Below are 20,537 nucleotides of genomic sequence, written 5' to 3'. Positions count from 1 at the left end.
ACCCATCTTCTGTAGCATACAGCAATTTAATCTTGAGTGTGTTTAAGTTAACATTGTAGTTATGTTGTATACTCAAAGAATATGCCCTTTCAACATTTTAAGCAAGCTAACTGCCCAGTGGAACAGTTATCAAAGTACAGCAAATTAACTAATAAAGAGAACAGATAGCTGTTAAACACTTTGGGCTACAAAAGAGGAGCCAACAAACTTAAAAATTAAAAAGATAATTTTTACCTAATGTATAATTATGCTGTGAAATTCACTTATGTATTAGTGAGGCTAACAGCTTAGGAAGGTTCTAAAAAGGAAGAAAGTCACTTATCTTAAAATAACGATGGTTCTTCAAGATGTGCTGTCCATACATATATTCCACTCTTGATATGCATGGACCCCATGATCTCGAGACCAGACTCTTTTGGCTAGCCATGCCTATTGGGGCCATGCATGTGCCCCTAGTGTCCTCATGCCTTGTACCAAAGGCACAAAGGGTAGAATGGGCCCAACCACCCATTAGCTATGTTGTCAATACAGAATCCAGATGTTAAGGGACTCCATAGTAGCAGGGAAGGAAGGAGCATCTCAAACAACCACAGTTACTGTAAAGTAAGTAACCATTCCCTATTCTTCAAGTGATTTTCCATACATACTCCACTCTTGGTGACTCTCAAGCACTGACCTAATGAGGAGGAGGTGGGTGTTTGGAGTTCACCTAAACAAAGACTGTAGCACAGCTCTGCCAAAAGCAGCATCATATCTTGATGCTTCAATGAGGGAACATGTTTTGTAAAGATATGGACTGAACCCCAAGTTGCTGCCCTGTGTATTTCTGAGATGGGTATGCTTCCCAAGGAAGCCACAGATGATGCCTGAGCCCTATTGGAATGAGCTGGTGGAATCTGAATTGGCTAGCTTATAATAGACTAATGAAACTATCAAAAGCCTGAGGGTTGAAATAATGAGCCTCATCAAGAAATGCCATAAAAATTTCTTGGGGAGACTCTAAACGATTTAGTCCTATGTAAATAGTACAAAAGTGCTCTAAAGACATCTAACATATGTAAACTAACCTCCCCCTGATTAAAATGTGTTTGGGGGGAGGGGGAGCGGAAATCTGGCAAATTAATTTAGTTCAAATGAAAATCAGCGACTATTTTATGCAAGAACTTGGGATGGGGCCTTATCCTTATGGAATATTTTATGAAGAATGCCTGCCATAAGTTCCTGTATTTCCCCAATTCTTTTGGCCGATAATTGCTACTTAAATATTATCTTCATGGATAAATATAGCAAAGAGCAAGTTGCCAACGGCTCAAATGGGGCTCTCATTAAACTTTCTAGGACAGTAGGGCAACCTGCGGCCTGCACGTGGCCCATCAGGGTAATCCACTGGCTGGTCGCCAGACAGTTTGTTTACATTTGCACGGCCACCCACAGCTCCCAGTGGCTGCGGTTCACCATTCATGGCCAATGGGAGCTGCGGGAAGCGGCGCGGGCCACAGGGACGTGAAAACACATTATAACTGGTACCAGGAAAAAATACTTTCCCTCAAAAATCTGAAAATAAAAACAAAAACAACAAGCCCATATGCCAACAGGCAAAAACTACACTAACTATAGTAAATATTAGTAATACTAATTGTTTACAATTATGTAAAAAAATAGTTCTTGTGAAAACAACGTGGAGTCTGGTGGCACCTTAAAGACTAACAGATTTATTTGGGCATAAGATTTTGTGGGTAAAAAAAAAAAACATTTTTTCAGATGCATGCAAGTTCTTGTGAGTGCATCATGACACAGACATTGCCAGCTACGGGTGGTGAAGGGGGATCTGAGGGACAGTTGGGCATGCTCTAGGATTTATGCCCTCAGTACAGGGCACAAGGACATTCAGGGCACATGCACAGCCCCGATGGACGCTGCTGGCCAAAAGATTCCAATCTCATGAGCATTAAGAATGGAATATATAGGGACAATCACTCAAAGAAAGAATTCACATTTCTATTAATAGAACATAATCGGCAATTACACTTGCTGGAATAAAATAGTAAAATAATATCCGTCCTCAAGTTCAATGGCATGAACTGATCACCAGCAGGAATCAGGAGAATAACCCCTCTCCTATAAGAGCACAATTAGATACATTATCAAAGTTTTATAACTTCTTAAATATTGGCCACTATCAGAAACAGAATACCAGATTAAATGGTCCACTGATCTGTTCCAGGTTGATAATTCCTAAATTTCCATCTGAGAATTTACAAAAGCTGCTGATTTGGAAAAACATTAAAATCAATTCCAAGTATTAATTTTAATTGCAGATAATAAACCAAATATGTAAAAATGTAACCGCCCTTTTCAGTATGCATTTTCTGAACGTATATTAAAATAGAATAATCTTGAAAAAAATACAAAACGTGCAATAAAAGAGGAAATGCTCAGACTTACCTATAACTGATTCAACTGTATTACTGCCAGGGTAGAATGGGAGAGCTTTGGCACTGATAACTGAGAGAGCTGTTGGGGATGAATTATCTGATCCAATACTGGAAGCCAGACTAGAAGTTATACTGGAGGTTATACTTGAAGCAAGTGGATTAACCACTGAAAAAACACTGAGATGGTTCTGTTTAAAAATATATAAATAAAATAAGCAAAATGCATTTGTAAACAAAATTATTAAAATAATCTTAAAAACAAAGATTTGGGAGACATTACATAGGTTATTTAAATTTGCACAACAGAGAATCTATGGAATTAATGAATTTAGGATCATGTTCCTGTGTATTTGGCAGCAAATGTGCTTGACACAGCTAGCACATTCCAACAGTCTGGAAATTGCTCCCAGAAAATATATGTCACAAAGGCAGTTATACAACAGGCTAGGACAGTTGGAGCCTGAGGAACAATTCCAAAAGAAAAAAAATCCATGCAAGAGGTGACTGAAGTCAATTCTGTATTCCCATATAAAAATGATCATAGAAATTTGAGGTGTAAAAGACCTAGAGGCATTAGGTCATTTAATCCATTTCCTAGACATAAACATACCGACTCATACACCTATATCTTACTGAAGCTAGTGTCCAAGTTAGCTAGCGTAGTGTCAAAATATGACTGTACATATGGCGCTTGTACCCCTGTGCTGCTTACCTCTAGCTGAGCCCTGTTGACCCAAGGAAAGAGGTTATGTCTTTGATTCAAGATAGTTTTTTCCCTACAAATTTATTAAATGTCACCAGTTAACATTCTGAACAGGAAAATTAAGTTTCAAAAAGTTTGGAGTGAGTTTGTGCAGAACCCAACTTTTTTTTTGTCTTTTGATTTAAAAAATTAACAAAATAATATCATCAAGTTTCAATAACAGTGTATGGAACAGTAACTTATTTCATTGGTGCCTATGACTCAGGAGCACTGAATCTGCATTAATACATTAGTTCTCTGCTGAAGTGGTAAACTGATTTGTACCAATATCTTTGGTGGTTTCCAATCAGATTTCAGACGTGGACATACTATGGAAACGAGACTGGTTGTAGAACTGATAAACAATTTCTATATGGCAATGGACAAAGGCCAAATACGCATGTTGATACTAGTAGATATTTTTGTAGTTTTCTGATCCTGTCCATAAAGGGGAACTGTTGACTTGTCTCAAGATCTTGCACAAGTGGATAGTGTATGATACTGACTTCATCAATTTCTTTTGCGTGCATCTCAAAGGGTTATGGTGGGAGTTGCATCTCCTTCTTGAAAGTTCGATCTAAGTCTGCATTTCTAGTGCACTAATGAATGTGATGTCTAGCTCTCAACTGTGAAGTCTCTTAAATTCTCAGTTCAATCACCTCTTTCATTCAACCTATGATAGAATGCTTGGAAAGACTGTTGTATGCAATGTAGCTGTAGCCATGTTGGTTCCAGGATATTAGAGAGACGAGGTGGCTGAGGTAATATCTTTTATTGGACCAACTTCTGTTTGTGAAATACTATAGAGTATGCTGTGTCATCAATATGCCAATACTCCCAGATCTACAACTTTGCTTCCCAAGTATCCCAGTGTTTGAGTGAAACAGGAATCTATGAAAAGTAGCCAGGTAATGAATGAGACAGGGGACTGCAGCAAGAGAAAGGATGGTCTAGCGGTTAATGCAGTTGAATGTCACCCTGAGGCATGGATAGAATCCTATTCCTTTGCCACAGAATTCCTATATGATGCTGGGAAAGACATTTAAATCTAACACTTACTTCACAAGTGGTCACCAATTAGGTAGTCCCCATTTTCTAGGTGCCTAACTTTAGTACTTTTGTAAATCAGATCTTAGGTCTCATCACTCTCAGCTGCAACTGAAGTCAATGGGAGTTATATTTTGAACCTATAAAGTGCTATAAAATATTAAGTTCTCTGAAAAATCAGGGCATAGGCATCTCAAATTGGGCACCCAAAAATTGCGTACTATTCTGAAATTAATGTCTCTGTGCCTCATTTCCCCATCTGTAAATGGAAATAATAATACCACCTTACCTCATAGGGATGTTGTGAAGATAAATTCATTAATGTTAGTGAAGCGTGAAGATTCTACCATCAGGAGTGCCACAGAAAAGTTCATGACGAAATTAATAATTCCATATTCAGAGCATAGTTTGAATGGTGTGCAGTAAATACAGCATGGAGCCACATGGTGAAGATTGAGGATAAAACAAAATATTGAGTATCTTATGATGTGAGCACCATTCATCCTGTGCAGTGAATGAGGAAAAAATAGTATGTAATCATATTCTTCAAAACTGTGTCATAACTAAGGATCTGGTTTGGTCATGGAGGTCACAGATTCCATGACTTTAACAGATCTCTGTGACTTCTTCGGCTCTGGCTTCAGCCCCAACCGTGACCATACCCTGATTTTGTATATTTTTACCATGACTGCTCCGTGAAGTTTGCCTAATTTTACCGTGACAAAATCATATCCATAATCATAATGCACAAGGGGGCAGAATTAAGAATACACAGGCCACCTTAATTGTAGCATTTCCTACATTCTGACTGTTTGATTTGCAACATTAAAAGTATGTTAATGTAGTTTTTGGTATGTAGTTGTAGATAGAATGAGGTAGAACTACATTTATTACCTAATCCTGCAAACATGTACACAAGTGTTTGATTTACATGGGACAACTTATGTGTGAAGTTATCAGGACATGTCACGTGCATAAAGTTATCACATGTGTAATTGTTTGCTGGATCAGGGCCTTAGTTTGCACCTTAACAGCAGCCCAGTATTTGAGACAACTATTCTCAGCACACTGTTAGCTATGCTAACCAAGTATGCATGTGCAGTGCAGTCTTCCTTCCCTTAGAACACTGGTTAAAAGTATTAAAAAACCCTATACCCCCAATATTACACATGTACAAAGTAAAATTTTCAGTGATGCACATCTCTGCCCAATGAAACCAAGCATTTCTAAAGAGGGCTATTTCTCTGCACTTCCTACCCCAACTGTTTTGGTGCTCGCATGGTTAAAAAAAGTGTAATCACTTATTTTTAAGTGGGAAAATGTTTTCTCACTTGTGGACCTAAATATGATATAGTTGTTTCAGCTCCAACTTTTAAAAATCATCTTTAGGGAGAGATGAGACCTAGAAGATTTCAGCCAGAAAGAGGAAGTTTCAGAAATGAAAATAGGGTTTATAATAAGAATAATCAAGCAACCTGTACTATAACAGTCACTAGCACTTCAATTCTTATTCTTATGGATTGAGTTAAACCTTGTTGTTATGGGTCAGACATGGCTACTGCATTACAATCAGGATAAATGTAAAGAAGCCATTGTAATCAGGTGGCTGAAACAGTAAGAGTAGCACCCAAAACACAGGCACATGGCAAAACTGAGTAGAAGCTAAATCTGAGTAGAAGCCCAAGGGATTTCAAATGCAGGGGCTAGCACTTTGATTGGTGAAACTGTTTTGGTATCTATGTGAGAGAGTGAGCGTGAAACAGCACAAGCTGAAGCAGAGAGAGAAAGCCAATCAGACAGTAACAGCAGGCAGGGCTGGCTTTAGGCCGATTCCCCCAATTCCCCGGGGGGCCCCGCACCCGCATCTAAGAGGGCCCCGCACATTAGGCTAATCTGGCGGCAGTCCACTCCAGCGGCATTTCGGAGGCGGGGGGGGGCTGCTCCGGGTCTTTGGCGGCATTTCGGTGGTGGTGGGGTCCTTCAGTGCCGCGGAAGACGCGGAGCGGACCCCCCGCTGCCAAAGTGCCGCCGAAGACCTGGACCGTGGAATCGGGCCCCGCAGGTCCTAAAGCCAGCCCTGACAGCAGTTTGGTAATGTAGGCCTGAGAGAAAGTGAAGAGAAAAAAGCTGGCTGGGTACAGAGTGCTGTCTCATAGGCGCCGACTTCTGCTGGTGCCAGTGGGTGCTCGACCCGCCTCTGCCCCCGACTCCACCCCTGCCCTGCCTCCCCCTTGCTCCCATTCCAACCCCTTCCCCAAATCCTCGCCCTGGCCCCACCTCTTCCCCACCTTCTCCCCTGAGCACGCCGTGTTCCCGCTCCTCCCCCCTCCCTCCAAGAGCTTGTTACGCTGCAGAACAGCTGTTTTGCGGCAGCAAGCACTGGGAGGAGAAGTGGGGATGTGGCGCGCTCAGGGGAGGAGGCAAGATGAGGAGGGGGGGTGGGGAGCTTGGCTGCCGATGGGTGCAAAGCACCCACTAATTTTTCCCTGTGGGTGCTCCAGCCCCAGAGCACCCACGGAGTCGGCGCCTATATGCTGGCTGGAAAGACAGGTTTGGAATAGCAAACGAAGGAACTGTCTCCTGTTGTTTGCTTCCTACTGTGTTCAGGGAAACAGGACTTTGTACATTCTTTGTAAATAAACAAAATTGCCTGAAATACCTAATGTCAATTTCTCCTCCTAACTGGAACAACCTGCAAAGATCCCAAATTTTTGGCTAGCCACTCGGGTCAAAAGTGGTAACATTACATTCAACACTTATACAGCACTTTAAATATGCAAAATCCTGTATAAACAAACCAGTTATGCTTCTGTTTTTCCTAGGCTTTGAAGATTAAATAGCTTCATAAATGTTAAGTATTTATTAATTATTGTTAGGGCCTAACCAAATTTAGGGCCATGAAAAACGCATCACAGACCATGAAATCTGGTCTTTTATGTGCTTTTAACCCTATACTATACAGATTTCACGGGGGAGACCAGCATTTCTCAAATTGGGGGTCCTTCCCTAAAGGGAGTTGCAGGGGGGTCATAAGGTTATTTTAGGGGGGTTGTGGTATTACCACCCTTACTTCTCTTACTTCTGCGCTGCCTTAAGAGTTTGGCAGCTGGAGAGCAGCGACTGTTGGCCGGGCACCCAGCTCTGAAGGCAGTGCCCAGCCAGCAGTGCAGAAGTAAGAGTGGCAATATCATACCATGCCACCCTTACTTCTGCGCTGCTGACTTCAGAGCTGAGCAGCCGGAGTGGTGGCTGCTAACTGAGGGGGCTCAGCTCTGCAGGCAGCAGCGCAGAAGTATGGGTGGCAATACCATAACTTGCCATCCTTACTTCTATGCTGCCCAGCTCTGAAGGTAGTGCCGACGCCAGCAGCAGCGCAGAAGTAAGGGTAGCAGTACTGCAACCCCCCCCAATAACATTGTGCCTCCCCAACTCCTTTTTGGGTCAGGACCCCTACAATTACAACACTGTGAAATTTCAGATTTAAATAGCTGAAATCATGAAATTTACTATTTTTAGGGCTGTCGATTAATCGCAGTTAATTCACGCCATTAACTCAAAAAATAAATCGCGATTAAAACAATTAATTGTTAATTGCACTATTAAACAATAGAATAACAGTTGAAATTTATTACATATTTTTTGATGTTTTTCTATTCAAATATATTGAATATATATTTGATTTCTATTAGAACACAGAATACAAAGTTTACAGTGCCCACATTATATTTTTGATTACAAATATTTGCACTGTAAAAATGATAAACAAAAAAAATAGTATTTTTCAATTCACCTCATACAAGTACTGAAGTGCAATCTCTTTATCATGAAAGTGTAATTTACAAATATAGATTTTTTTTGTTACATAACTGCACTCAAAAACAAAACAATGCAAAACTTTAGAGACTACAAGTCCACTCAGTCCTACTTCTTGCTCAGTCAATCACTAAGACAAACAAGTTAATTTACATTTACGGAAGATACTGCTGCCTGCTTCTTATTTACAATGTCACCTGAAAGTGAGAACAGGTGTTCGCATGGCACTTGTGTAGCCGGTGTTGCAAGGTATTTATGTGCCAGATATGCTAACACTTATATGCCCCTTCATGCTTCGGCCACCATTCCAGAGGTCATTCCTCCCTGCTGATGATGCTCGTTAAAAAAATAATGTGTTAATTTAATTTGTGACTGAACACCTTGGGGGGGAACTGTATGTCTCCTGTTTTGTCTTACTCACATTCTGCCATATATTTCATGTTATAGCAGTCTCGGATGATGACCTAGCACATATTGTTTGTTTTAAGAACACTTTCACTGCAGATCTGACAAAACGCAAAGAAGGTACCATTGTGAGATTTCTAAAAATAGCTACAGCAATTGACCCAAGGTTTAAGAATCTGAAGTGCCATCCAAAATCCGAGAGGGATGAGGTATGGAGCATGCTTTCAGAAGTCTTAAAAGAGCAACACTCAGATGCGAAAACTACAGAACCCGAACCACCAAAAAAGAAAATCAACCTTCTGCTGGTGGCATCTGACTCAGATGATGAAAATGAACATGCGTTGGTCCGCACTACTTTGGATCATTATCGAGCAGAACCCATCATCAGCATGGAAGCATGTCCTCTGAAATGGTAGTTGAAGCATGAAGGGACATGTGAATCTTTAGTGCATCTGGCGAGTAAATATCTTGCAATGCCAGCTATAACAGTGCCATGCAAACATCTGTTCTCACTTTCAGGTGACATTGTAAACAAGAAGCAGGCAGCATTATCTTCTGCAAATTGTAACCAAACTTGTTTTGTCTGAGCGATTGGCTGAAGTAGGACTGAGTGGACTTGTATGCTCTAAAGTTTTACATTGTTTTATTTTTGAATGAAGTTATTTTTTGTACATAATTCTACATTTGTAAGTTCAACTTTCATGATAAAAAGATTGCACTATAGTACAGTATGAGATGAATTGAAAAAACTATTTCTTTTGTTTTTTACAGTGCAAATATTTGTAATAAAAAATAAATATAAAGTGAACACTGAACACTTTGTATTCTGCGTTGTAATTGAAATCAATATATTTGAAAATGTAGAAAACATCCAAAAATATTTAAATAAATGGTATTCTATTATTTTTTAACAGTGTGATTAATTGCATGATTAATTGCGATTAATTTTTTTAGTCGCTTGACAGCCCTACTATTTTTAAGTATCAGAGGGATAGCCGTGTTAGTCTGAATCTGTAAAAAGCAACAGAGGGTCTTGTGGCACCTTTAAGACTAACAGAAGTATTGGGAGCATAAGCTTTCGTGGGTAAGAACCTCACTTCTTCCTCCGTTGCTTTCTACTATTTTTAAAATCCTATGACAGTTAAATTGACCAAAACGGACAGAGAATTTGGTAGGGCCCTAATTATTGTTTATCTAGGTTCTTATATGAAACCCACCACTGCGGAATGAGTGATACCTCTCTGGCATCTGAGTGGTGGGGGAACTGGAGAACAACCTGAGGTTCTGTAGCCAGGCTATACCATAGGTTCATCTTCAGGGATACTAAGAAAGCTTGCTGTATTAATACAGTTAGTTATCTAGTCTGGATTTTGTCACTAAATCAGAGTTGCCTTTGTTTCTAATCCTTACTCGTTTCTGTCCACTTTTTTTCTTTTTCCTTCTTTTGGACACTATGAATGTTATTTTCATAGGTTTTAAGTCCATTAGGGGCCATTGTGATCATCTGGTCTGAGCTCCTGCATAACAAAGGCCATAGAATTTCACCCCATAATTCCTGCTTCAAGTGTAACAATCAATTCCTCCATATTACTTGACCTGACTCAGTTCAAACCTCTATACATCTCACCCACTCCTACCTTCTTCTTCCGTACACTCCTCTTTCCATGCTATTCTTTTTATCGCCTTCTCTCAGCTTCATACTTTTTTTCATGCCACCACTTGTTATCTATCAAACGTTCTCTCTACTTCTTAAAATCCTTCCTTTAAAACCCACTTCCTTCCAGGAATCCTTCCTATCTTGTTTTTTTTCCCCCAGCAGTTTTATCCCCATACCTTTCCTTACCTGAATTTCTGTCTTTGTGCCTGAGATTTGAAGCTGGTTGGGGCAGACAATGTGTCTTGCTATGTTTTATAATAATAATTAATAAATAAATAAATAAATAAATAAACAAACAAACAAACAACTACCTAGTTCTTATATTGAGCTTTTCATCTGCAGATCTCAAAACACTTTCCAAAGCTGGTCAGTGTCATTATCTCCATTTTACAGATAGGTAAACTGAGACACAGAGAGGTGAAGTGACCTGTCCAGGGTTACCCAGAAGGCTAGTGGCAGAGTCTGGAATAGAACCAAGGTCTCCTGAATCTCAGTCCAGTGCTCCATCCACTAGGTCCTCTGAAGAGAAACAAGAGTCATAAAAAGCTGTGTTCTTTTTCTGCTGTATATAAAAGATAGTAAAAAATATTAAACCTCTCTTTTTTTTCCCCTTCCTTTGCAAGTTGAGAGACATCTGAAGATCTGCTTACTTTTCTGAGGTTCAATCCTGTGCCCTGGGCAAACACTCCTATAATCTTCTAAGGATATCCCCTCTATAATTCTTACCAGGACTTTGCCATAACCAATGAAGAGATCATAGATTCATAGATTCTAGGACTGGAAGGGACCTCGAGAGGTCATCGAGTCCAGTCCCCTGCCCGCATGGCAGGACCAAATACTGTCTAGACCATCCCTGATAGACATTTATCTAACCTACTCTTAAATATCTCCAGAGATGGAGATTCCACAACCTCCATAGGCAATTTATTCCAGTGTTTAACCACCCTGACAGTTAGGAACTTTTTCCTAATGTCCAACCTAGACCTCCCTTGCTGCAGTTTAAACCCATTGCTTCTTGTTCTATCCTTAGAGGCTAAGGTGAACAAGTTTTCTCCCTCCTCCTTATGACACCCTTTTAAATACCTGAAAACTGCTATCATGTCCCCTCTCAGTCTTCTCTTTTCCAAACTAAACAAACCCAATTCTTTCAGCCTTCCTTCATAGGTCATGTTCTCAAGACCTTTAATCATTCTTGTTGTTCTTCTCTGGACCCTTTCCAATTTCTCCACATCTTTTTTAAAAAGCGGTGCCCCAAACTGGACACAATACTCCAGCTGAGGCCTAACCAGAGCAGAGCAGAGCAGAAGAATAACTTCTCGTGTCTTGCTCACAACACCAGCAAAGAATCCTTCCCATATTTCACACTGAGCCCAGCTTGTCCTGAGATAGGATTTTAGGAGATTAGTTAGTGGTGTATGTATATACATGATTATTCTGTATCTCATCTAATCTCATCTTGATTTAAGAAGTGTTTGGCATCTCTTTATGGAGGTGGGAAGAGGAGGGAGACAGCTTATACTGAGAACACTTTATATGATATACAGGCTGCGAAGTGATGCCGGGTATTTCCTTTGCCTTTGGGGGAGTTCACTGCCCTCTCTCTGGGTAATGCCAAGCCACCTCTGTCAAAGAGGATTTATCTCTTGTTCTTCAAGAGATGCCAGAAGTGCATTTTTTTTTTTGGACTGCATCAATTTACACTAAATGGCAGGCACACAAATGCACAAACATTTCCAGGGAGGAGCACAGTTGAAAACATAGCATAGATAATTCAATAAAGTGTATTTACTGTAGTTTTGTTTGGGAAGTGAGTTAACTTTTTCCCTAGTTATAGTTAAGAGATTGGATTTTTGATTTAACTGATAAATTAACAGAAAGTAAACAATTGATTTAAAATGATTACAGAAAAGATAACGTTCATCACTGAAAAGAAAGTTTCAAAAGTGGGATCCCATCTACATTCAAAACATTTTTAAAAAGCTAAGCTATCAAACCTGGAATTTCATTGGAGCCTGTTATACACCTTTCAGAACACTGTCTCAGGGCTTGTCTACATGCAATGTTACTCCACAACACAACAAGACAGGATGTGAATCCACAGCACACTAGTTTGCCTGTAATATCCCATGTGGACATTGCTACAGCACACTAAAAGTTCCATAGTACACTGATGTACTCCAGTTTCAAACAGCAGTACATCAAAAGCACATTCAGAACTTTTAGTCCTGTAGCAGTGTCCACACAGGACTTTACTGTGTGGCAAACTGGTGCACTGTAGATTCACTCTCTGGCTTGCTGTGCAGTAACGTCCCACGACAACAAGCCCTCAGTATTATGGTTTACTGTGAAAACTACACTGCACATTCTCCAAAAGAATTAACCTATAGAGCAGCGCGCTAGATGGACTTTCACTATGAAGTTTCCAATCATTTTTAAATGTAGAAATTTCATAGAATCCAGAATTGTAAGAGCTCCTGTACTATCTAGTTCAGTAGTTCTCAACCTGGGGTCAGCAGACCTCTGGGGATCCGCAGACTATATCTAAGATTTCCAAAGGGGTCCATGCCACCATTAGAAAAATTTTAAGGGTCTGCAAATGAAAAAAAGTTGAGAACCACTGATCTAGTTAATCTCTGTACTTGGGAAGGTTTGCTTCCTCTTGGACATTTTCTACTGCTTTATCCAGCCTAATTTTAAATATCTCAAGTGATGGGGCTTCAATCCCTTGTGAACCTGCACAGGGACGGCTACAATCTACCCCTACATATTACTTTCCTCTTTAACCACTTGCTCACAGCTTTTCTGCTCCTCATGCATTTAAAATCAACTGAAAAAGAATGATATCTTCATACTGGAGCTACACATCAGACTGTAGTGAAATGGCAATAAAATAAACACAGAACAAAAATGAAAAGAGCAGCCTCACTGGAATTCTATGGGCATCTGCCCAGTAACTCTCAATGGAGAGAGGTGACATAGAAGTTCATGGGCACAAGAGAGGCAATTAACTGTTTTCTTGTTGAGAGAAAAAAGTTACTAACCTTTCTGTAACTACTGTTCTTTGAGATATGTTACACATGTCCATTCCACTGTAGGTATGTGCGTGCCCTGAGCACAGCAGCTGGACATTTTCCCCTCACTGGTACCTGTCATGGCAGCTCGGGTGCCTTCTGTTGCTGCATGCTCATAGCGCCGGTATAAAGGGTACAGCCAATCCCGCGCCCCCTCAGTTCCTTCTTTCCGGCCAATTCCGATGTAGAGGAGTATTAGAATGAGACGCACCCAGTTCTGATTGATCTTTTGTAGGACCTTGTGCACAAGCGGGACAGGAAGGAGAGAATAGTACATGTGACCTATCCACTGGAATAGGAAGGCATCCATAAGAGATTCCAGGCTGGGACCTCGCAGGAAGGCGAACTGGTGACACTTCCTGTTGTACCAGGTTGCAAACAGGTCTATCTGGGGAGACCCCATTGCTGGAAAACATCCCTCACGATTTCCAGGCAAAGGGACCACTTGGGGTGACTGAAGAAAGACCTTCTGAGGCTATCTGCCAGTTCATTCTGTATCCCCCGCAGGTGAGAAGCCTCGAGGTGGACTGAGTGGGCTATGCAGAAGTCCCACAGCTGAACTGCCTCTTAAGAGAGGGGGGGGAAGAGCGAGCCCCTCCCTGCCTGTTGAGATAGAATGTGGCTGCAGTGTTGTCCATAAGAACCAACATGCTCTTGCCTGTAATGTGAAGCAGGAACACCTGACAGGCCAGGTGAACTGCCCTGAACTCTCTGACATTGCTGTGAAGTAAGAGTTCTTCTGGAGACCAAAGACCTTGAATTCTGAGGGTCCCAGGTGAGCTCCCCAGCCTAGTGCTGATGTGTCTGAGCCAAGGATATTGATGGTTGGGACCATGAAAAGGGGACACCCGCGCAAAGAGCAAGTGGATCTAGCCACCAGTTGAGGGAGGTGAGGACCGGGGAAGGTACTGTAAGAACCGAGTCCAGATTGTGGCAGTTTGGTGAGTACACCGAGGCCAAACGTGCCTGGAGGGGTCTGAGATGCAGTCTTGCGTGTTGCACTATGTATGTACATGAGGCCATGTGACCCAAAAGCCTCCGACAATTTCAGGCTGTTGTAATCCGGTCTGGAGGCCCTTGAGGTATACTATCAGGGACATGATTGTTTGAAACTGACCTTCTGGGAGGAAGGCTCTGGCCTAGGGTGACCAGCTAGCACCTGTGAAAAAACGGGACGGGGGTGAGGTGTAATAGGCGCCTATATAAGGAAAAAGTCCCAAAAAATGGGACTGGCCCTATAAAAACGGGACATCTGGTCACCCTGCTCTGGCCTGTAGAGTCAAGTACCGGTCCAATAAACTCTATCCTTTGTCCAGAGTGAGGGTAGACCTCTTTACATTTATTAGCAGGCCTAGGGCCTTGAATGTTGATTGGATGATGTGGACGCTGGACTCCACCTGAGCCCTGGACTGACTTGTGACTAGCCAGTCGTCCAGATACCGGTAGACTCGTACCCCGCTCCGGTCTCCTCGGGAAGGCAGTCACTACCGCCATGGTTTTGTAAACACCTGCAGAGTCGCCAACAAGCCGAATGGGAGTACTGCAAATCGGTAGTGCGTGTGGTTCACAATGAACCTGAGGAACCTTTTGTGGCCTTGGCAGATCGATATATGAAAATAGGCGTCTCCTAAATCAAGGGTGGCGTCCCAGTTCCCGGGATACAGGGAGGAAATAATGGAAGCCAAGGAGACTTGCAGAACTTTAATTTCTTGAGATAGTTGTTGAGCTGGTGCAGGTCTAGAATAGGTCTGAGACCACCCTTGGCTTTCAGGTTTAGGAAATAACGAGAGTAGAACCCCCTTCCCCCTTACATTCTGTGGAACCTCTTCCATGGATCCCACCCGAAGGAAAGATTGAACTTCCTGGGCTAGAAGTTGCTCGTCAGAGGGGGCCCTGAAGAGGGACGGGGAGGCAGGGTGGGAAGAGGGATGGAAATTAATTGAAGGAGGGATAGAAATGAACTGAAGGGTATATCCAACTTCCACTGTGTTCAGCGCCCAACGTTCTGGGGTGATATGGGACCACACACTGATGAAGTGGGACAGGCGGTCCACAAATAAAAGGGAAACAGGATCCAGAAACATGGGAACTGGTACAACATCCTCGAGCATCCCTGTCCCCTCCAGCTGCAAGTCCTCTCGATTCCTATTGTCCCTTGCAATCCTCCGCAACCCATCATGTATGCTCCTGGGGCTCATATTTGGTGTTATCTCCATTGACTCTTCCCCTCTTCCTATAGGACTAGCTGCTCTTCTCTTCTTCCTTGCCCTCTCACCTTCAGTGACAACCTACTGTGCCCCTTCTTCATTTTCCAACTCCGCAAACCTGTTCCTGAGCTCTATTTCTCCTTTACTAGCCCGTCTTTTCCTCTGCCTGGTTCTCTTAGTCACATGCTTCCACTGTCCACTTTCCTCACCCAGCAGTCTCCCCTCAGAGTTCTTTGGTCCTGTTTCCATCTGCAAGTCTGAGCTTTTCCCTTCAGCCACCTCATGTCTTTGCTCTGCTCGAACCCCCTTCTAAACTCAACCAGAGTTTCCACCTGCATCTCCAATGCTCGGATCTTTTCTTCCATCAGCTCTATCAGGCGGCACTTCATGCAGACGAAACTCTTTTCAGGTACCCCCTCCAGGATCATGTACATGCCGCAGCTTCCACATCCAGTCATTTCATTGTGTCTTCCACTGTTGCCTCTGTATCTGTCATAGCCTTCCCACCTAAAACCTGTTAGTCTGGGAAACATAAAACCAAACCAAACCACCACCACCCACAGCAACACAAACCCCCAATGAGCACCAAAACACTGCCAGAACACACACACTTCATTCACTAGTCCGTCTGTTCCTCTGCCTGCCTCTCTTAGGCTATGGCTACATTGGCGATTTACAGCGCTGCAACTTTCTAGCTCAGGGGTGTGAAAAAACACCTCCCCGAGCGCAGCAAGTTACAGCACTGTAAAGTGCCAGTGTAAACAGTGCCCCAGGGCTGCGAGCTGCGCTCCCAACGCTGTAAGCTAATCTCCTCATGGGGGTGGAGTACCTGCAGCGCTGGGAGACCTCTCTCCCAGCGCTGGCGTGCGATCACATTCGCACTTCAAAGCTCTGCTGCAGCGGGAGCACTCCCACAGCAGCGCTTTGAAGTTTCGAGTGTAGCCACGGCCTTTGTCTTCCCCGCAAACTCCTCCAACAGAACTTCCACTCAAACTCCCCTGTTTACACCTCTGTTTGCTGGCTCCTGTGCCGCTGCAGCTGTCTGACTGCTCTTGCAGCTTCCCTTTGCTTCCTCATCAGAAAGTCATTTTTCTGTGGGGAAGCAAAGAAATCTATGGAGGCAGTGGGGTAGAATTCCCCCAGAAGTAACAAATACACATGCACATGGCTGCTCAACATCCTCATCCACCACTCCAAGACACACACATACATGGCTGGGTGGCTCCTCATTTCTCTCCGGTGTTTGTCAGAGAAGACGAGGAGATATCCCCTTCAGACACACATCTGCAGTTGTGCATTTCCTTGTTTTCTTCCCCCTCTACAAGACTAACCCTAACCATAACTTTAATTCCCCAACCCTAGGAAATACCTGAACAGAACAGTTAAACAGATCAAAAAGTAAATCCAAGAGATTGAGAGCATGAGATAATTTTTTTTGCTTGCAGCAGTTTATTTATGCAATAGTATTTCATACATTCTGTTGCATTTACAAGGAGGTTAAATAATTTTTAAAAAAATGTACAGGAAAGAATGTTAAGAATGAGCTAAGTATTGCTATTTCTATATATTTGTGGCAAATGGTCAACACTATTGTGGTGGGTCCTGTGCTTTTCCTTGGTGTGGTGGGTCAGGGTGTCGCCCCTGCCCATATTCTTGGGCTCTGCTAGTGCCCTGGAGGGGGAGAGAAGGGGAGCAGGGAAGGGACCCAGGTCCGCCCCCTACTCTGGTACCAGCCCCTTCAGCTTCACAGGCTTCTTACCCCTGGGGCAGAGTTTCTCTCTGTCTTCTGTACTGGGGGAGTCCCTCTGCCATGCTTGGGCAGGGTCTCCCTTCCCCTGGTACTCTGATTCTCTGGTCAACACCACTATGCCTCCAAACTATAGCCAGCTCTCCTTCCTCTCTCTTATCTGACTGAAGTAGGGGGGCTTTATTAGGTCTCGGGCAGGGCCTTAATTGGCTCCAGGTGCTCAAATTAACCTGTAGTAACCTCTCCTTAGTCCACAGGGAATAAGGCTCTAATCATCCTGCTGCTTATATACCTCCCATCGATCACTCTCCTGTTGCCCTCTGGCCCTGCTGTATCACATATTGTATAATTGTGTTTATAGCTACTGTACATTGCAAACATCAATCAAGATAAAATATTAAAATTAGTGCCAACTATGTAAAGATGTCTCATGAGGAAAACTGTAATTGAGCCATGATCAGAGTTAACTTAACTGACAAGCATTCTAAATTATAGATGTGTAGAAAATGTGACTATAAAACACACTTGAAAGCCACTTCTCTCACACACAAGGATATTTCAAACATTCTTCTCAGCTGAATCCAGGGTCTCCACCAACAACTATATACTTTCATCCACAATTGATTCTTCCGGCCCCCTTTCTGACCTACAGCCTTAGCTCACTCTTCCAAACTGGTTTCTCCACTCCCACACTGCTGGATATCTCTGGAGAAAATCCAGAGACAATGCAGGTTTGTTCCTCTCCTCAATCAGCACAGCCATATTCCTTGCCAAGAAAACTTACTTCTTCCTCCCTGGTGAAGTCCTCACTCTTACAATCACTCTGGACCCTTTCCTCACAGCCCCTTCCTCACATTCTGCCCCCCCTCCCCATTGTTGCCCAGGGTCTCACACATTAATGCATAGAGAAAACTAGAACGGTCTTGCCTTAGTTTCCTACCATGTGTCTTTCTTTTCCCCTTCAGCCCTGTCTGAGTTTGAAGTGTTACCCTCTTCTAGTCTCCAGCTCAATCTCCGTTTTTGTTGCCATCCCATCCTGTTTCCTTATCCTCTCCCTAATCCTCCCATTCACTCTCTTGCAGGTTCCCAACTACATTTAAGTAAACATTGTTCCCTCCAGCCTCCAGCTTTGAACCCACCTGCCTCTCCAACTACCAATCTCATCGCCTTCCCTTTCTCTCTAATCTCGAGTGCATTGTCTTCTCTTAAAGCTTAAAGATCTGTCCACTCTCTCGTCTTGATCCGATACAATGTGGCTCCCTCTCCCCCTCATTTAAACACTTTTGCCAAGGTCACCAGGTGCAGTCCTCAAAGCTTCTTTTCTGTTCTCATCCTTCTTGACCTTTACATGGCCATTGACATAACTAACGACTCCCTTCTCCTGCCTTGGCTTTAGGCTACTGCCTTTCTGATTCTTCTACCACTTCATGATCCCTCCTTCAGTGTCTGTTTAAGTGGCCCCTCCTTCTCTCTGCTGCTGTTCTCCAGACATTTGTCCTTATTGTTTTCTGTTATTAGGACCCTTAACAATTTTTCCACCTGAGCTTTCCCCTTGATATGGTCTCAATCTCCACCTGGATGCCTCCATTGCTAGCAGAAATTCAGACTGTTCAGAAGTAACCACCTCCTCTCCCCTTCTGAATCCTCCCTCCACACTCTCCTATCTCCATGACTGTTGGTGATTCCATCAGCCTTCTAGTTCCACAGGTGTGAAAGCTGGCTGAATTTTCCACTCTCATATAGATGCAGTACTATCTCTAATTCCATCTGGTTTTAGCTCCACAATAACTCCAAAATCTGCCCACTCCTGCCTTATCACCAGGGCTCTTGTCCAGATCCTGTCTTTCTGCTGAGACTACTTATCCATTCCAAACTTCAATTCATCCAAAACTCTGCTGTGAAAATCCTCTACCTTACACAAGCAATGACCACATAACTCTCTAAAAATGCCTTCTAGATCATATCCAAAAACAAATAATGGGTTTTCTCCTTACCACCTTCAAGGTCTTCAATAACCTAGTTGCCTCTCCCTACTTATCTGCCCTTCTCTCCTTTTGATCCCACAACAACTTCTGTGTTCAGCCTAAACTTCTCATTTATTCCATGTCTCCCCCTCTCAAATCCCACTTCCTTAAGAAGTCTCATAAAATTACACAGTCCCATCAGTTTAAAAGGCAAACAACCAAACCCTGTGTAGCCTTCCAGACACATATTCTTGATCACATTGCCTCAGTTTTCCTCCCCCTCCTCCAACATTCCCCACAGTGTCCTCCATCTATTGTACTCTTTTTAGACTGTATTAATTCCAGACACATCTTTGGTGCTAGGTAGGTAAGTAACAAAAAAGGACACATATATAATGCTCTTTCACTGACCATACCTGCTTACTGTCTTGTTCGCTTATTTTCTGATAATTGTCGGCTGGCAGGCTTTTCTGTTTCACCTGGAAAAAAAGAAAAACCTCAGTCAAATATCAGCTTAATGAGTGGATGGTAATATAAATACTTAGTGCAGGGCCGGCAGCAGCTATGTCTTACTATCTGGAACAATCTGATCACAACTCTGCCATTTCAATTCTATAGAGAGAGTTAAGCGCTAGCTGTCTTGGATATGGTCCCTGCCTTAGCTGTTCCTAACACTGGGAGAGAACATGTGAAATTTCATCTGTCAAACTGATTCTACTGCCAGCTTTCTGGCCTCCAGCTTGATTGAATACCAATGGACAAGAGTTTTCCTGCCTGGCTAAGAATGGGTATCAGCTTTGGCCTGATTCAATAACCCTGCCATCCCCCATCCACAGATGACCCCCTCTCCTCCTTCTCTCTCCTTTTTCTTATGTGTTTGTCAATCTGTGTTTGGTTAAGGAAACAGTTTTAACAAAACAACAGCTTTTAAGCAAGCTGAAAACATTTTGGCTGCAGCCTATTTAATTGTGCTATCACAATCTTATTAACATTGTCATTATGAACATATTAATATCACTATCACAATCTAAGCAAAGTGTAACAAACAAAGCTGATTTTGCAAGTTAAGTTGTCTTTGTGGGACTAGTTAATAAAGTAAAAGTTTTATATCCTGTGTGGTCATTAAGTCAACACCTGATCAGTGAAAAGAACCTTATAAGACAGAGCTATCCACAGGAAGCAAAAACATCATCAAAGAAATTCCATAGCCACACAGAAGTCCATGTTGTCATGGGCTTCTTCCAGAGAAGTTAAGCAGGCCAGCAGCAGGTGTTAAGGAACTGGAGACTTGGGCAGGCTGAGGCTAGAGGGATAGACTCTGTTGTGGGGGAGAGGGGCAAAAGGATTCAAGTCAGTGGAAGAGTGGGGAGGAATTGAACAAGCAAGGGCAGAGTTGTAGATTCCAAGGCCAGAAGGAACCACTGTGGTCATCTAGTATGACCTCCTGTG

At 42.7% G+C, this 20,537-nt stretch overlaps 1 protein-coding gene across 11 annotated transcripts in view; it reads right to left on the bottom strand.

Moving 5' to 3' along the window:
• The window catches only part of UNKL (unk like zinc finger), a 144,523-nt gene that overhangs the window by 45,856 nt on the left and 78,130 nt on the right, over positions 1-20,537 (bottom strand). For all 11 annotated transcript variants that reach the window (XM_065560379.1, XM_065560383.1, XM_065560380.1 and 8 more), the window contains 2 exons: positions 19,505-19,567; positions 2,446-2,623 (listed from right to left, as the gene is read on the bottom strand). In XM_065560379.1, the coding sequence (XP_065416451.1) occupies positions 2,446-2,623; positions 19,505-19,567 (241 nt within the window). The remainder of the gene's footprint in view (positions 1-2,445; positions 2,624-19,504; positions 19,568-20,537) is intronic.

Source organism: Chrysemys picta, chromosome 10 (assembly GCF_011386835.1).
Source record: "Chrysemys picta bellii isolate R12L10 chromosome 10, ASM1138683v2, whole genome shotgun sequence".
Classification (NCBI taxonomy): Eukaryota; Metazoa; Chordata; order Testudines; family Emydidae; genus Chrysemys; species Chrysemys picta.
Note: the sequence above shows the minus strand (reverse complement) of the source record. Positions and strands in the feature narration are given on the sequence as shown.